This window comes from Neopsephotus bourkii, unplaced genomic scaffold (genome assembly GCF_033783945.1).
Source record: "Neopsephotus bourkii isolate Nb327-2 ecotype Australia unplaced genomic scaffold, CSIRO-AGI_Nbou_v1 NB_1615, whole genome shotgun sequence".
Classification (NCBI taxonomy): domain Eukaryota; kingdom Metazoa; phylum Chordata; class Aves; order Psittaciformes; family Psittacidae; genus Neopsephotus; species Neopsephotus bourkii.
In genome coordinates, this window is record NW_026902090.1 from 6,091,830 (window position 1) to 6,107,407 (window position 15,578).

Sequence of the window (15,578 nt, forward strand, 5' to 3'; positions counted from 1 at the left end):
TGCCATCCATCTCTGTTAATGAAGGAAAGCTTGATAATCCTGAGACTTCTTAAAAATCTTGTACCCATATTGTTGTTTTGGACACTACAGTGAGGGTCCTGCTAGACTAGTGAAAATTATAAGGGCAATATTATATTCAGGGGATTTTGACCCATCTGTTAAGGCTCCTTTTGGTGCTGAAACTTGTTTGACAAGCTGTCTGAAAGTTGAGTATTTCTTTTCTTTTTTGAAAATCGTGTTAGTTGTAATCACAGGTGTGCATTTTGGGTCAGAAATGATTTGAAAGTTTTCTTAACTCTCAGATAGTCTTTTCTGACCAGATAGAATTATTAGATTATTTTGGAAGTGAAAGTGAAAATTGTGTAAAAGTTTATTTGATAAACGTGGTATTAGACAAGGAAACAGAGTGGAAACATGTTCTGAAATTTTTAATATCTTCTACCTTATCTTAGTATAACAGATATCTTCTGTCTGTCTTAATATAAGCTCAGTTCCACTAAGGATAAAAAAGAAAGAAAGACTTAGAGATTTATCCCAATACAATGAATTTTAAGGTACGGATCTCTTAAGCCTTAACCTTAGCCAGTATTTTAAATGTGATGTATACATTTTAAACTCTGTAATAGACTTTAATACATACATTAATGAAACTATACACAGGCTAGAACTAACCTGTAAACATAACACTTAAGTATAGCAGCTCTAAGAGGTGTGTGAATAATTAAATTTAAAAGATACTAATCTTCATATTCATATACTATAGCAAGGGGAGATTCCAAAATTTGAATAAAATAGACTTTTTTTTTTTTATCCCTTTTATCCCCTTTACAGGAAGGCTGACTTTAGGTAAAATAGTTCCACAGTTTCTGTGTCATGATCATAAACTCAGTCCTGTGAAAATGTTAAGATTCTTATTTCTTTTAAGGTGCTTCTATTTTTAAGTTTCAAGAAAAAACTGATGTGAATTCAGACATAAAAGGGCAATTGTGATAAGAAGCTTTACTTATAATAGAATATCTTATGTGGAGGGATGAGATAAAATATTTTATTTTCATTTTTTAAGGAATAATTAAATAACTGGTTCATGTGCACTTTTTGCAAGTTATGATCTGTATTCTAAACTTGATGGAATAAACATGGTCTCGTCTCAAGGAACCAAATGATACCTTCAACATGAGGTTTTTTTCTTCCAAATGACCACTTCATAAATGGAAGAAAATTTTGGCTGTTAAAGAAGTTTTGATTAGTCTTACAGGGAATCAAAATCCTTTTCTATAACCCAACTATGCCTTTGAAAGTTCTGAATTTCTTCTTTTCTTCCTTGAAAAATGTTGTGAAATACCACCATGTAAGGAGTCACCTAACTTGTTTTAAATATGTGAATGCCAGTATTTGGAAAAAAAAGACTATTTATTGTGGTGTTCCAATAATCAATGCTGCAATCTCTTTTTTTCTTATTAAATGTCATTACTTATGTTTTTTTACTTATCTTACATGCATGTAGTTATGGGTACAGTCACTAAGTGCAAAAACTTTAGCCTGATGTTGAGCTTATCAGAATGTACAGCTATCCAAATCAAGTATAAGGTTCGGGTACTTGCCATACGCTGAATATGTTATATTGATATATTTAACTCAGTAACTCCAGGTCTAATGCACTCTCACTCTGATGCATTTATATCAATAGCAAATTTGGACTAGATGGTGAATGGATGCTCAGGTATAACTTACAGCCATGTAAAATATTTGGAGATGCTTCCATTTCTTGCTTTCATTTTGTCTGATGGAAATAAATCAGGTAGATGGACTGACCTTCACCCTACTATTGTAGGATTTCTGCTTCTGAATCAGTTTGGATTATTAAATTTGTTAAACTGGAAAATGATGGGTTTCTTTTCCCCAATTCAGTCACCAAACTAAAAGGAGAGAGAAGGGATTCCTCTTCTGACAGAGGAGCTGTGGAAAAACATTGCCAGTTCAGAATTGCTCTTGTACCAATCTAGGAATATTGGTAAAATCTGCCAGTAGAAATGCTGGATATCTGGTTAGACTGGGGTGTCCCCCAAGGGAAACGAGGTATGAGCTACGTGTTTCAGGCGTGGTCTTTGTCATCATAATAAATGTTTGCATAAATGGTTTTGGTGGAGTGAGAAGACAAAAAGAACTTAATATGTATTGGGTAATATGACCGTATTAAGTGTCTAGAAACAAACGGGGCACTTGTGTTTTTTCAGTTGAGTTTCAAAGGTACAATTACAGCAAACCACAGCCAAGTTATAAGCTGTCATAGGTATGAGTTGTTCTCCCAAGAAGAAAGATTGAAGTACAAAGAACAGATTGAAGAATTAGCAAATTATCTTTCGTCTTAATTTTCCCAGTATGTCTCCCATAAGTACCAATCATCATGTGTGGATGACAACTTACAACACAGTTGCCTTATAATGGTTATACGAAGATTTAACTAATTGTACCAGATAAAGCATATGGAAACTTCTTGCAGGTTGTAGGAATTATACAATTCTTTTGAAGTAACTGCATCCTTATCTAATGACATAGATAGCGGTATAAGTGCTCTGTATGCACTTCCGAGTTTAGTAGATCATTGCTTAATATATGTTAATTTCTTCTTAATTTGAACTATGTGAATGTAGTCAGATGAGGCACATACAGAGGTTGAGAATCTGAAGACATCCCTCCTTACATCAAAAAAACCCACCTCACAACCCCATACCCCAAAACCTACTGTGTGCATTGGGTTGTTACTTATTTCCCAAGAGTGGTTTAAACGGGCTGTGTTATTTTCAAGTCTTGTTTTGTCATTCTGGTCACCAGCATTTATCAAATCTCTTGAAAGTTTTGTGGCTTTTAGTGCTCTACTGAAAGTTATGGCTTCACTTGAATAATAATACAACTGGTTTGTGTGGCAATTTGTATGTTTTTCTAGAAAGTATGTATTGTGTTAAATCAGAAATCCTTCTCAACTAAAATATCAGGTACGGTGTTACCGACTTTCTTGAAATGTGCTAGTGTTCCTTTCTCTTTCTCAGCTGTGTTCATTAATAAGTTTAAATGAATTTGCATTAGGTTAAATTGTGTGTCCCTATGCACATATATTGTATATGTGTTTTGCGGTGAACAAATATTTTGTGGCTACTTAATTTCTGACTACAAAGTTGTGATAATATTAGATTTGGGCTTGCTGTGCATAAAGTGTGTCAAACTTCAGCTACAGACCAGGGGGTGAAGTTGGTCAATTTAATTCCCCAAGATCTAAAGAAGGTCGGTATCATTTCGTATAGCCCTGGCAGAGCAGATCATTACCAGACACAAATCTGTTCGTTACATGCCGAGGGTTTATAGCAAAATAAATAGACTGTCATCATAAGTTCAGAAAATTGTGTGTTCGACCCACGATAATGTGTAAAGGGCGTTTAATAGAGTTCAGCATTTATTCGTTATCTGTATGCGGACAGAGACGGCGGTGGCGTTATCAGCCTTATAAAAAAAAGTCAGTAGTTTTCTATGCCACGTGATGTGCCTCACAGACACACACACACACACACACATACACGCGTGCACACACACACACATACACACACATCCCCCATCTCGCTCTCTGCGGCGCAGTTTTGATTTTAGTCACAGCAGAAGGCTTAGCCACAAGAGATTCCACTGGTTCAAACCAGCGTAAACCAGATTTATGTTTTTTTTTTCCCCAGCCTACAAAGGAGCAGATTACCTCTTGTATCGAATTCCGTATTGCGAAAAAAAAAAAACACAAACCCCCCAAAAATCATCTTTGTTTCAAAAATACGCTGATTATCATAACCTAAAATGGTGGCTGCACACGGCTTGTTGCTGCTTGCAGTTAAGCGGTGAGCATTATAAAAATAAGGTTTCAAAACAGAAACGTAGAGGTAGCACATTTTCATGAAGAGCATTGTTAAATGGGGGAAAAATACATCTTTTGTTAATTTGAATGAATATCTTTCAGCCAATGTTAGAAAAAAAAAACCCAAACCCTCTCCCATTACTTAGCTTAGCTGCAAATCCCATGCAGAGCTTAAATTCAGCCATGCAGCACAAACAAGATAGAACATTTTTGTTTGGGACCTATTGAAAAAACAAATGTGCAGCATTTTAAAACTCTCATTGATTATAGCAGGGTGGCATGCCCAAACGGGCTCTATTGCGGGAGAGTAGTTTTAAACTTTGGCCCTTTAAGTATCATAGCCAACTGAAGAATGGTGGCCTCAGAAAGAAAAGATAGCTATGTGATCAACTCCCAGATCGTCTCTTTCTAAGGAGCCTTAATGTTTGCCTTTTTGGGGAAAAAAGGGGGGGAAGATCTGGAGAAAGAGACCAATTTATGATAGGCCAAGCACTTGAATTTAAGCGCTGGTTTGGCGGAAAACGCAGTTTTCTTTATACAAAATTCTAACAAAGTTCCTTTAGCTACGTACTAAAGAGCCATTTCAGTTTAAGTCTGTGTGGTAGTAGCCCTCCTAATTACATCTTGTTAGAGCCTTGTCCGTTTTGGTGGCGGGGTGAGGTATACATTCAGTTCTAGACGAGCCATGTGAAACAGTAGAGAATAATGGAGGTTCTTTTGTTTCCTTCATGCTGGTGAGACTTTATTAGTAGTAAACATTCTCAGCTTACACATGTGTTGAAAATTAACATTATGAAACTGTAGGTGAAATATCAGCATAACCTGAGATAATGATGTTGCTGTTGTAATTTTGAATTCAACTGGAATCGGTGAGAGAACTGTAATTTTTTGTAAAGAGCCTCTCTTATGCAGGCGTTTGTTGTAATTATACGTTTTGTTCCAGTACAAATGATTTATCTGTCTCTCTAAGGGGAGAGCATATTAGAACATAGTTTGATAATCAGACTGGGCTTATATTTAGTTTAATAGTAAACCTGCCAGAGCAATGTTATTAGTAGTGCTAGATTGTGTTAATTTATAAGCATAAATTGATAAATAGAAATGTATATGCTGCGTAAGTATACACAGACACACTGTGTGTAAATGTGCACACACTGAGTAGTGGTCTAGGATTAAGAACCTGGAGTGGGTCTTTTCTGAGGGAAATGCTTTTTGTGTTGTTCCCTATTCCTTTGTCTATTTTTAAATATGCTATGCAATAAATCATAATTCTCAGCCATTTATCTAAGCTGTTCCTTTTTTTTTTTTTAAGCTGGAAAAACCCCTCTATATGAGGTTCAATAATAAAATTAGATAATACAGTTACAGTAGAACTCAGGTATATAAAAATTGAAATACAGTTAAGATGCAGTCATCTATTAATAAGTTAGATCTGCTAGTAAAATAAGAAATCAGTTGTCACAACTAAAATATACAGAAAACATTCTGAAAACTTGTATATACAAAACCACTTCAGCTGTACAATCTTCGAAGAGAGGAATAGTAAACTTGTTTTTTCTTTATAATATAGACTTCTATGAAGTCATTCCCCTTTATTTCATGATGGTGTCTTAGATGTGGTTTAAAAGAGAATTTCACACTATTCTCTTTGTTTAATGTGACAGTGTGAGAAAGTGATCTTTATTCGTTCAAAAAACTCTGCATGTAGTCTATGTTTAGGTTCTTTTAATGTGTTTGTCTGTGATTTTTAAATGCTAAACATGTAAACAGATAAATTGTCAATGTTAATTCTGTATCCTGTCACACAACTGATCTTTCTTTCCTGCCATTTCTTTCCTTTTTATCTTTTCTGTGCGTTCATGTTGCAGTTGATAAAATTACGTGAAGAGGTGAGTACTTTCTTGCTTTTTGTTGTCTAGCTTTCCCTTTAAAGCTGAGTTTCTAAATCTGAAGTAGATCTTTTTGTTCATTGTTGCAGGGAAATCTGCACAAAGCAAAAATATTGATTACATTGCTTTAAAATATTCACTGTTGTGCCTCTTTTTCCCTAATAATTGTATACTTACATGGGAATCTCTAGATCAAACCTTAGAAATTAACATTCTTTGATAGTGGAAATTTTTTTTAAAAGCACTAGAAAAAGAAGGGTAAAAAAACCCCCAGTATTATTTGATCTCTGCTAGAATACCATGATCATCAAATCAGGTACAGTAATAATCATGTTTACATCACAAAATCTTTGATAGGGTAAATACATTTATACTCTGGTATTGAAAGTGAAAGCATTGCTTTAGTAAAAACCTGTGCTGAAACACTGTAAAAATTACACAGTGTTTCACAGTGGTTGAGTTTGGTGTGAGCTATTCAAGTAGTTTATGTATTATGCTGGATATTGTCTATCCACTGCAAACACAGTACAGGTAGACCTACACGCACATATCAATATTTATTATGTATTTGTGAGTGCTGTAGATCTGTAGGTGTAACGCTAGAGATCAGTATTCCAGAACACCTTTCTTCCAGTTATAAAATGACTCATAAATATTGAGAGAGAGAAGCCTGTTTTAATGGTCAGTTCCTCAAATGTTTCAGTATATTTTCTGAAATTAATCTCTGTTACTCACTACTGTAGCAAAGCAGGTATCTGAAATGCTTTATTGTTATTGTTTCCTCATAGGTACCAAGAAGGTCTCAGTAAAGGCAAGATTACTTATGGGTCAGATTTCTGAAGGGTTTCATACAGAGAGTTGGAACCAGTGAAGTATTTGAATAAATATATTTAGAAGCACGAGTATTTTAGCATCACATATTTGTCTGGTATCTTCTTTTTGAAACGTGTTCCCAGACATATCAGTATTGAATACTGAACTCTGCAGGAAAGGATTTGTAAGTTTTAGAAATGGTGATGACAAAGAATTGTAAAGTAACCAGATTAAGGACAATTACAGAGAATTCTTAAAAACAGTAAGATATTTGTGATGTAAAGATTGTTCCACCCTGAATGCTTTATTTTTCCCTCTTCTTGTGGAGCTGATATTAATATGTTAAAGCTACAAAGTAAACCAGGAAAAACATTAAACAAAATAAACATGTAACCACATGAAAGCCCTCCCACCACTGCTGAGCTACCCTCCCCAATAGTCCCAGTATTTAAACAGATGACAATATTGTTGCAAGGGTTTGTATAGCCTGATTTCTGAGATTTTTCAGAACAAGGTTCATTTGCTCATCCCTTTAACAACACATGCACATCTGCTCCTGTGCTTCTGTAAAACAGTGTTGTAGGCTCATTTTTGCTTGCAAACATAGGTTATAGTTTTATAAACATAAAGATTCCTAATTTATAAATTTACTCTGAAAATTGAATCAGATGCAAAGAACAAGGCTGCTACTTAACTGCTCTTCTTTTTGAAATGGCTATGAAGGCAAATAAAATTTAGGATGTTGTTGCAACTTGGGAGTTATACTGAACTCAGTCGTACCTTATGGAGCTTTTAAATCCTCTTTGTCAGCCACCTAAAAAAATTTGACATTGCTTCTGCTGATTTTCTTCTTTGCTTTTTCTTGCTAGCCTCATAAGTTACCTGTTCCTCTCTCTGCGTATTGTGAAAGAGGCAGGAAATAGAAGTAAATAAAGGGATTTGCTGTTTTTTCTAGGTTGATTGTACAGGTAGAGAAATAATTTGATAAGCAATTGTTAGCATTCTGTTCTCTGCACTTAGTACCCACTATGTGCTGGATAGGTTGTAATTGCAATGGTGTTTTTATACCCAATGCAAAATGCACATTAAAGTTTAAATGAAGGCTAGTACGGTGACTCAGGCATAATTCTTAACTTGTCACGTAGTGAAACATCAAGGCATCCCCAATTATAGTTCTCCTAAGGAGGTATGAACTGATCTTAAAAGAAATTGTGGTTTGCCATAGTGTTTGTTAATAAAACCTGTGCTTCCTCTCATTACGGGGCTCTATTCTAGCACACTTGCCGTACACAGGCTTCCACGGAGGCTGTGTCATTCTGTCTTTTGAGCTCCTGAGATCTCAGTTTGAATCCAGCCCACATGGAATGACTAAATCTCTAGTGATAGCGTGCCACTTTGCAAAACTTCCTTATATAACTCCAGATAGAAGCTGTTTCTGAAGCTGCAAGATGCACTGAATCACCTCGCTACCCAACCTCACAGAGAGCAGGGGATACTGTGGGAGAAGGAGTTTGGGGAGGGGTGGGAAGCAGTTGGAAGCATCAGCTGCTACGCTAGGGCACTGATTTCGTAACCAAAGAACAGGGTGTCTCCAAACCCAAACAAATAAATAACATCACCCTTTCTCATATAAATTAAGTTTCATTATAGAATGGCTTGGATGGAAAGGTTCTGAAATCAAGTAAGAAACAGCTCTGAGTTAATGTTAGCACCCAGTTCACAGGGCTTTAGTATTCTAATTGCTCTCAGTAAGACTGAACTGAACTGTGGGCTTGTAATTTCCTTTTCAGATTAAATGTGGGTTATATAGTATATCCAAATACACAGTTAAATGCTAACTCTTCCTCTTGGGTAGCTCTTCCACACAGTGATGTGAAATATGATTATAAACCCCCCACTTCCCCCTTAACATAGCAGGGTAGGCCTTTCATTTCTAGTATACCACTACAGCATTATACATCTGTTCTGTAATTATAATCTTCCATTCTTTGTGCTCACTCCCAACCTGTGTTTTCTTTTTAAAGTATCTTCTAACTTTTAAGATTTTTGCCTTCCAAACTCCTTCTTTATACCTCCCCCTCCTTCTCTTCTACTTCTTTTTTCTTGAGAGACATCTATGTTACAGTGTTAGGTTTCTGATGTTTTTTATTAAGTTTAAAAAATTTAACACCAGTTGTTCTTTAATATCATTTGGGGGGGGGCAGTATTTGGAGAAAGGCACTGCAGGCTTACACTTTTTTTTTCTCTTCTAATGGGCACTGGAGAGGAAACAGCAGATGTTATGAAAAGGTGCCTTTTTAAAAAAATTAAGCAAAATTAACACTAATTATCTAGATTGACCATGAGTACTAAGAACATGCAGCACTCTAGTTGCTGTCGTGATTTCAATTACAGCGCTGTAACTTATGGTTTTAAATTTTATTAAGTGCTTGTGCTGATTCTTTTCTCTTTTTTCTTGGTGGCCTGCCCCCCATGAATGCAAAAGGCTTTTTTGCAATTTACTCTTAACCTATCCACTGTGTATTAGACAACTCTATTAATTATTGTAGACTGTTATTGCAGCTTTCCTGACCTTCACATTGGGTCCTATCTGTGCTGATCTAAATGCATTGTTTTAATGATTTCCAAAAAAAGAAAAAGAGAGGGGAAAAAAAAAATAAAAAAAGGAAAAAAAAAAATTCAAGGCAAGCTTTGATGTGGCTTTAGCTGCCTCGATCGTCTGGCCGCATCTCAGAGATGTGTCACCTATGCCGGGAGGGAATAGGGAAATCACGTTTTGAATGGTAATGATAACATACTAATCACTTCCTTTCTTTGAAGATAGAAGCGAGATATTCTGTCAGCATCCCTGGCTGCTAGAGCTTGGAGGCACTGGTCTAGGTGTATTAGCTTAAGTGTGCATGTCAATACAGCTTGCATCTCCCAAGATCCATAGGGGCTCATTAGAGCAAGGTAGATCGTTTCGGTAGACAGCCACTCAGATAATATGTATGACACCTCCTTTTTTTATTATTATTAGAAAGCATTGCTTCATTTTTAAAATGACATCTGTCAACAAGGCAAAGTTGTAGGAAATATTTTTTGTCAAATATCCAAAATATTGTTTTTGGGGTTATGGGTAGCGCAGAAAGGGGTGTGTGTGATTGCTTTACTGTGAGGGGGGTTATGGTATTTTGATGGCTTGATTAGAGCTAGTTTAGGATGAAATTTCCACAGAAAATGAGCTTACATATTGAAATGTTGGTGTTTTAGGTGGAGAATAAACTAATGAAAATAATAATTTCACTTTTTCACTATTGCAGACTCCCCAAGTAAAAATGTATTGGAAGATGCATTTTCACTACAGTTTATTGTTTGCTCATAAATGAATTCTGGGAAAAATATCTCATACCTGTGCTTGTGTATGTTATTTATATATTCATATATATATTTAGGCATAAGAGATGTAAATCAAGAAACCAGAGTTTTGTTTCTACATCTTTTTACATCAAACAGTCTGAAGAATATTCCTGCTGTTCAGTATTCTGTATGAATAGCTTGTTGTTTTTATCACCTCACTTGAGTAGTACACATAAAGGAAATATATCCTCTGCTGAAAATTAAGTTCATATTAAAATCTGCACTTGTATTTAAAGCGATGGTTTCATCTAACTGTAGTTGAATAGAAATCATGGGTGTTTGCATACATGTGTCACAGAGAGATCTGTTTTGGAAATGCTCTTCAGGCAGATTTCCTATGTGATAGTCACACTCTGCTTTGTGGGTTCATGTAATAAAAGTGAAGCACATATTCCATGTTTCAAAACAAAAATGATTGGTACACATAATTATGATTGATCATAGAACCTGCCCCTTCCAGTGGTCCTTGTAACAGGCTCCTCCATAAAATATATGTGGATATTTTTGTGTTTTAGAATATGAAAGCACAATTAAGAAGTGGGGGGGAGAACACTGTAGACTGCTGGCTGATTTTTTTTCTCTCTCTCTCTCTCTCTCCCCTTTTCTTTTTCAGAGGGCACATCTGCTCGATAACACAGAGAGGCTGGAAAGGTCATCTCGGAGACTAGAGGCTGGATACCAAATAGCAGTGGAAACCGGTAAGAATTCTGAGAGTGAGCAAATTGTCTTGCTTATGCACAGCAGTCTTCACAACACATGACATTTCAGGGAAACTTCAAAGGCGAAACAGAGACAGCAGCCCGAGATGTGGTTTACATATTGGGGAGACAATTGGGAGCTTATTTGCGCTTATCTTTTTTCAAGTTAAAAGGCATGACATCTACTGAAAACAGTTCCTGAGGTTTAAAAGTATACATCTGAAAAGAGATGGAATACTTTGTCTAAATTCTACATTTGTCTTAATATGCAGTTACATGTTGTCAGTTTACCCACCCGCAATGATTGCTAGCACACACTGCAGACTCCAGTTGTTTTTGCCTTTTACTTTTATTCATATATGTAAAAAATACCATTTTAACAAATTTATAAGATATTAACTACAGATGATGTATAACAAGGTCATCAGCTGAATTTTCTTGCAATCAGTTCAGTGACTGATTATGCAGCTCTTCCTGTGCGATGAAAGAAGTAAACAAGCCATCCCCCAGAATATACAGATGCAATAAAATCAAGGGAGAGGGCTAAATTGAAGTTTAATTATTGAATTAGTGGGGTTTTTACTGACAACAAGTTTTCAGTTGGTGGTTTCAAAATGTTTTTACTAAGTTTTAGCAATTTATAGTGTTGGGGTTTTTTTTAAACCAGCAGTAGTTAAGCCTCCAAAGTCTAATCCCCTTAAATAAAGATTGTGCAAAGTTACAGAAACTTTCAGAAAATGTGTGTTTGAGCAGTGAAGTAATTTGCTGGCAGAGAGTCCCAATTAATTTATATATTCCAGTGTCTTTTTAGAATTCAAGTCCTATTTAAGAGGTAAATTAAGTTGAACCCTTGTAGAGTTAAATATGGCTATGTTAAATGAATGGTATTACTAAAGTGCCTGCATTTTAATTATTCTGGGTTTAGTGCTGTGCACAATAACAAAATAGGTGTAGGGAACATGCGCTATAGGTTTTAGAGGGGACAAGGAAAGTTAATTCTCATGCCAGAAGATGACTTGTTAGTAAAGATGCGCATAACATAGCAATTACGTTTGCTTTCCTACAGATTTTCAGGTCTGGTCTATCAATGGTCATAACTTACTTTTTTTTTAGGACCATTTCAAACTGGTCACAAATGGTTCCTGATCTGTTTTAGTTGAGCCTGGATCTTTCACAAAGAAACTGCATAAAAATGCAGAGTGGTCCTTTTGGGGAAGAGATATCTTATACCCTCTTTTACTCCATGTGGAATTTGTTTTATAGAGATGATGATCATGTTAACTTCCATTGCATATCTCCATGGTGTTCTCTGAGAAATATGGTTGGAGTGCAAATGTATATTTATATGGAAAGGGTGAGTTTTGATGTCAAAACCAGGTGAAACTGCATTGAATTCCATAGGGCCACACTAATTCTGTCCATCTTTACTTTTCATCTTGAGCAGTAATATATATATATATATATTTCCTATTCCCTGAACTCTGTGAAGACTAGTAGTGTGGCAGTATTATATGACATATTAATATTAAATAATTTGGAGATGATAACTTTGGAAATATTAACTTAATTGTAAGGTAGATTTTTACAGAAGATTTTTATGGAAACTAATTATATTTCATTCTTGGCATGGATTATGTTGCTTATTCATATGAACGAATTTGGATTAATTCAGTGCAATGAAAGAACTTAATTTTAGGATTACATTATAATCATTTTTTATTGAGGTGTTCTAATAAAATAAAATATTCTATTCTGGAGTTTCAATTCATCACTTGAGTTTACTCTTCAGACGCTGTTTTGCCTTTGTTTATTACTTTCGTTGTATGAAGGCCTCTGCACAGCACTGGTGAGGCCACATCTGGAGTGCTGTTTCCAGGTCTGGACTCCCTGGTACAAGACAGATGTTGATATACTGGATTGAGATCAGCAAAGGGCTGTGAAGAGAATTAAGGGACTGGAGCATCTTTCATATGAGGAGAAGCTGAGAAGGCTGACACTGTTCAAGCTGGAGAAGAGAAGGCTTGGGGGAGCTTTTCAGTGTGTATAAATAGCTGATGGGATGGAATAAAGAAGAGGGAGCCAGACTCTTCTCAACAATGCCCAGTGACAGGATGAGAGACAATGAGCGCAAATTAAAACCTCTTAAATTCCATCAGAATGCATAAAAAGAATTTTTTATTGCAGGAATAGTCAAACACTGGGTTAGGTAGCCCAAAGTGATTGTAGAGTCTGTATCTCTGAAGATACTCAAAATCCACATGGGCACGGTCCTGACTCTCGGTGACCCTGCTTGAGCAAGGTGTTGGACTAGATGATCTCAAGAGGTCCCTTCCCGCCTCAGCCATTCTGTGAGGAGGAGGATGTGACAACTCTTAAGTATCTATTCTGCTTTATTTATGTGGTGTCTTTTCACAGTTGTGGGTATGTATGTTGCTTATGGTAATGAAGCTGGATGAATTTCACCTCTGAAAGAAGTCATATTTGGGTCTTTGTTATTACCTTAATCAGCAAAAATACATATACTATTTTAACCTGCCCCTGTGATCATCTAAGGATTAATCTGACATCACATAACTAATTTAATGCAATTTCACATTACTATTCCTGAAACTTACCATGATAAATTTGAGTCTTTTTTCCTGTTTGCATCTCTAAATTGATAAGCTGTTTCATCTTATGTGCAGTTGCTCATACAAGCTGAGATCTGTTGGAAGGTCTGACTTCCTTCTTTGGGCAATGCCATTGATTCGTGTCTTCCATGGTGTCTGAACAGGATGCCACTTATGTCTCCATCTCTAAGACACAATCCAACATTGATTTTTAGACTTTCATAGTTTGTTGACTGTCATTTCTTTATACTAAGGATGCTTAAATCTATGCAGTAATCTGAAGGACTAAGCAAAGCCTTTAGTATCGTAACCAGTTCCGTAGTACTCAGGTCCTACTATGAAGAGGAGAAAGTTATTCTAAATATTCATGGGGTATGTTGCAAATCTAAAAGGCATTTGAGTAGCTGATTTGGTAAGCCAGTAAGTTCATTAGAGCATTTGCATTTTAATTACCTGAGTTCTGTGGCACAAACATGTGAGGGAAATCTCTCAGGACATAGAGGGAAACCAGCAGCTGTTTGAATGTTGAAGGTCCCCGTTGGTTGTACCAAATAGGGGAAATTTTAATAATGGCTGATAATACTGCAAAGTGAACTCGTGCCTTTTTTAAATCAAAATAGTTTCAGGTAATATTTCTTGTTATTTTTCTCTTCTTGCATTATTATCTGCTGTGCTGGTAAGAAACAGAAAAGCAAGTTTACATCCTGGTTAGTAGGCATTTCCATCATCAGTCATTACTTAGGATACTAGAGCTCAGCATTCTTAATTTCAGTTCATTTAGTCTGACCATACAGCCTCAGAATATGAGAAATATTTTAGAGGTGCATGGAAATTGCTGGTTTCAGTGAAAATGGGAGTAGATTAAAGAAATCCTGATTAATCAGAGAATTCTTCCGTTCTGGACAGGGAGATTCCCAAACTTCAGTCTCCTGCTGAGATTTCCACAACATCAAACTGAATTCTAGAACTTCTTTATTTGTCTGCATAGCATAGTAAGGTATCCCCTACTTTCTTGAGTCTTAGATATGTTCGCTCAGACAGGAGTATATTGAATGAGGAATAGTTCAAAATGCTTCATTCATCTTCAGAGATAAAGTTGGCATGCAAATATAAAACACTGTCAAGGAGAAGAAATGCAAACCTTGTAAAGGGTTGTAATCCGCAGTTGAATTGGTTTTGGTAGCTTCTTCTCAGCTGCCAGATACTTTCTAGGGAAAAAAATAAATAAATCCTGGGGTTTATATAATATAGACTTTGCCTTGTTTCATGACAATGTAAGAGAGAGAGATCCAACCATTCAATACTGTCCAGGCTTTCATGGCAAATTATGTTGTAGGTTTTTATTTGGTTCTGGGTTTTTTTTCGCCTTCATGAGCTGTAGATATTTTTGTAGCTTTCAGTGCATGTCATTTGAGAACAAGTATTGAGCTTGCCTCTGTGAGTGATGATTATTGGGTATTATGCTGTGGCTCTAAATCTCTCTGAAATATCTGTGGTACTAAAAGTGCTTGTAGTTTGTGAAGAATAGATCTTAAAATTATGTCTTGGTTTCTGTTTTTATATCCTTTTTGTAACAGGTAAACATGGTGTTTTAAAGAAAAGAAGTCAAAGGAAGAAAAGCTTACACAATATGTAATTCTGAAACTGTTAAAAGGGAAATATCTCTGAGCAAGAGGCAGCAGTTTATTTCCCACCCTTGCGTGACATGGCTAATTCTTGGTGCTAAGGGGTTCAAGCAGATTTCAGTGGCTTTCACCTGGTTTAGTTGAACAACAGTCAAATACTCCTTTTGGACTGATCCATAAATACGCAATATAGTGTAGTGGTGGCCTAGCTGACAGGCAGATGATCAGACCCACCTCAGAGTAGGTAGCCTTCTAGGTGGAAAGCAAATGAGAATCTCATTAGACAAAGAGGTGTGTTTACTTTGTTATGAAATAATAGTTGTTACTGTCTTATCTGGATGCAGAATTGAGTGAAAGTACAGTAAGCACATCAGTGTGTGTTAAGAAATGTTTATAGAAGGTTCCTGAAGGCAGGAGTCTTCAAGTTTGGTGACTTTAGCATGGATAGGAAACTACTTTAAAGTAACTCCAGTAGGTGTCTTGCCAGATGTGAGTAATGGAATTTGAAGTGGTAGCACATTGTCCACAGCAGCATGCCACTGATTTGGATTCCTTCATCCTTTACTGATGGAACAGCCTGGAGCCCAAGCACCTGCCCTAAAGTACCTTCTGCCGCCATATTTTATGGGGTAGTTGTGCTGTTCAGGTGTCAT

General features: G+C 36.2%; 1 protein-coding gene across 4 annotated transcripts in view; it reads left to right on the top strand.

The window, feature by feature from the left end:
- VTI1A (vesicle transport through interaction with t-SNAREs 1A) overlaps positions 1–15,578 on the top strand; it is a 272,171-nt gene that overhangs the window by 59,113 nt on the left and 197,480 nt on the right. For 2 of the 4 annotated variants that reach the window (XM_061372685.1, XM_061372683.1), the window contains exons 5-6: positions 5,761–5,781; positions 10,607–10,691. In XM_061372685.1, the coding sequence (XP_061228669.1) occupies positions 5,761–5,781; positions 10,607–10,691 (106 nt within the window). The remainder of the gene's footprint in view (positions 1–5,760; positions 5,782–10,606; positions 10,692–15,578) is intronic. The other 2 variants (XM_061372686.1, XM_061372684.1) reach the window with 1 other exon arrangement.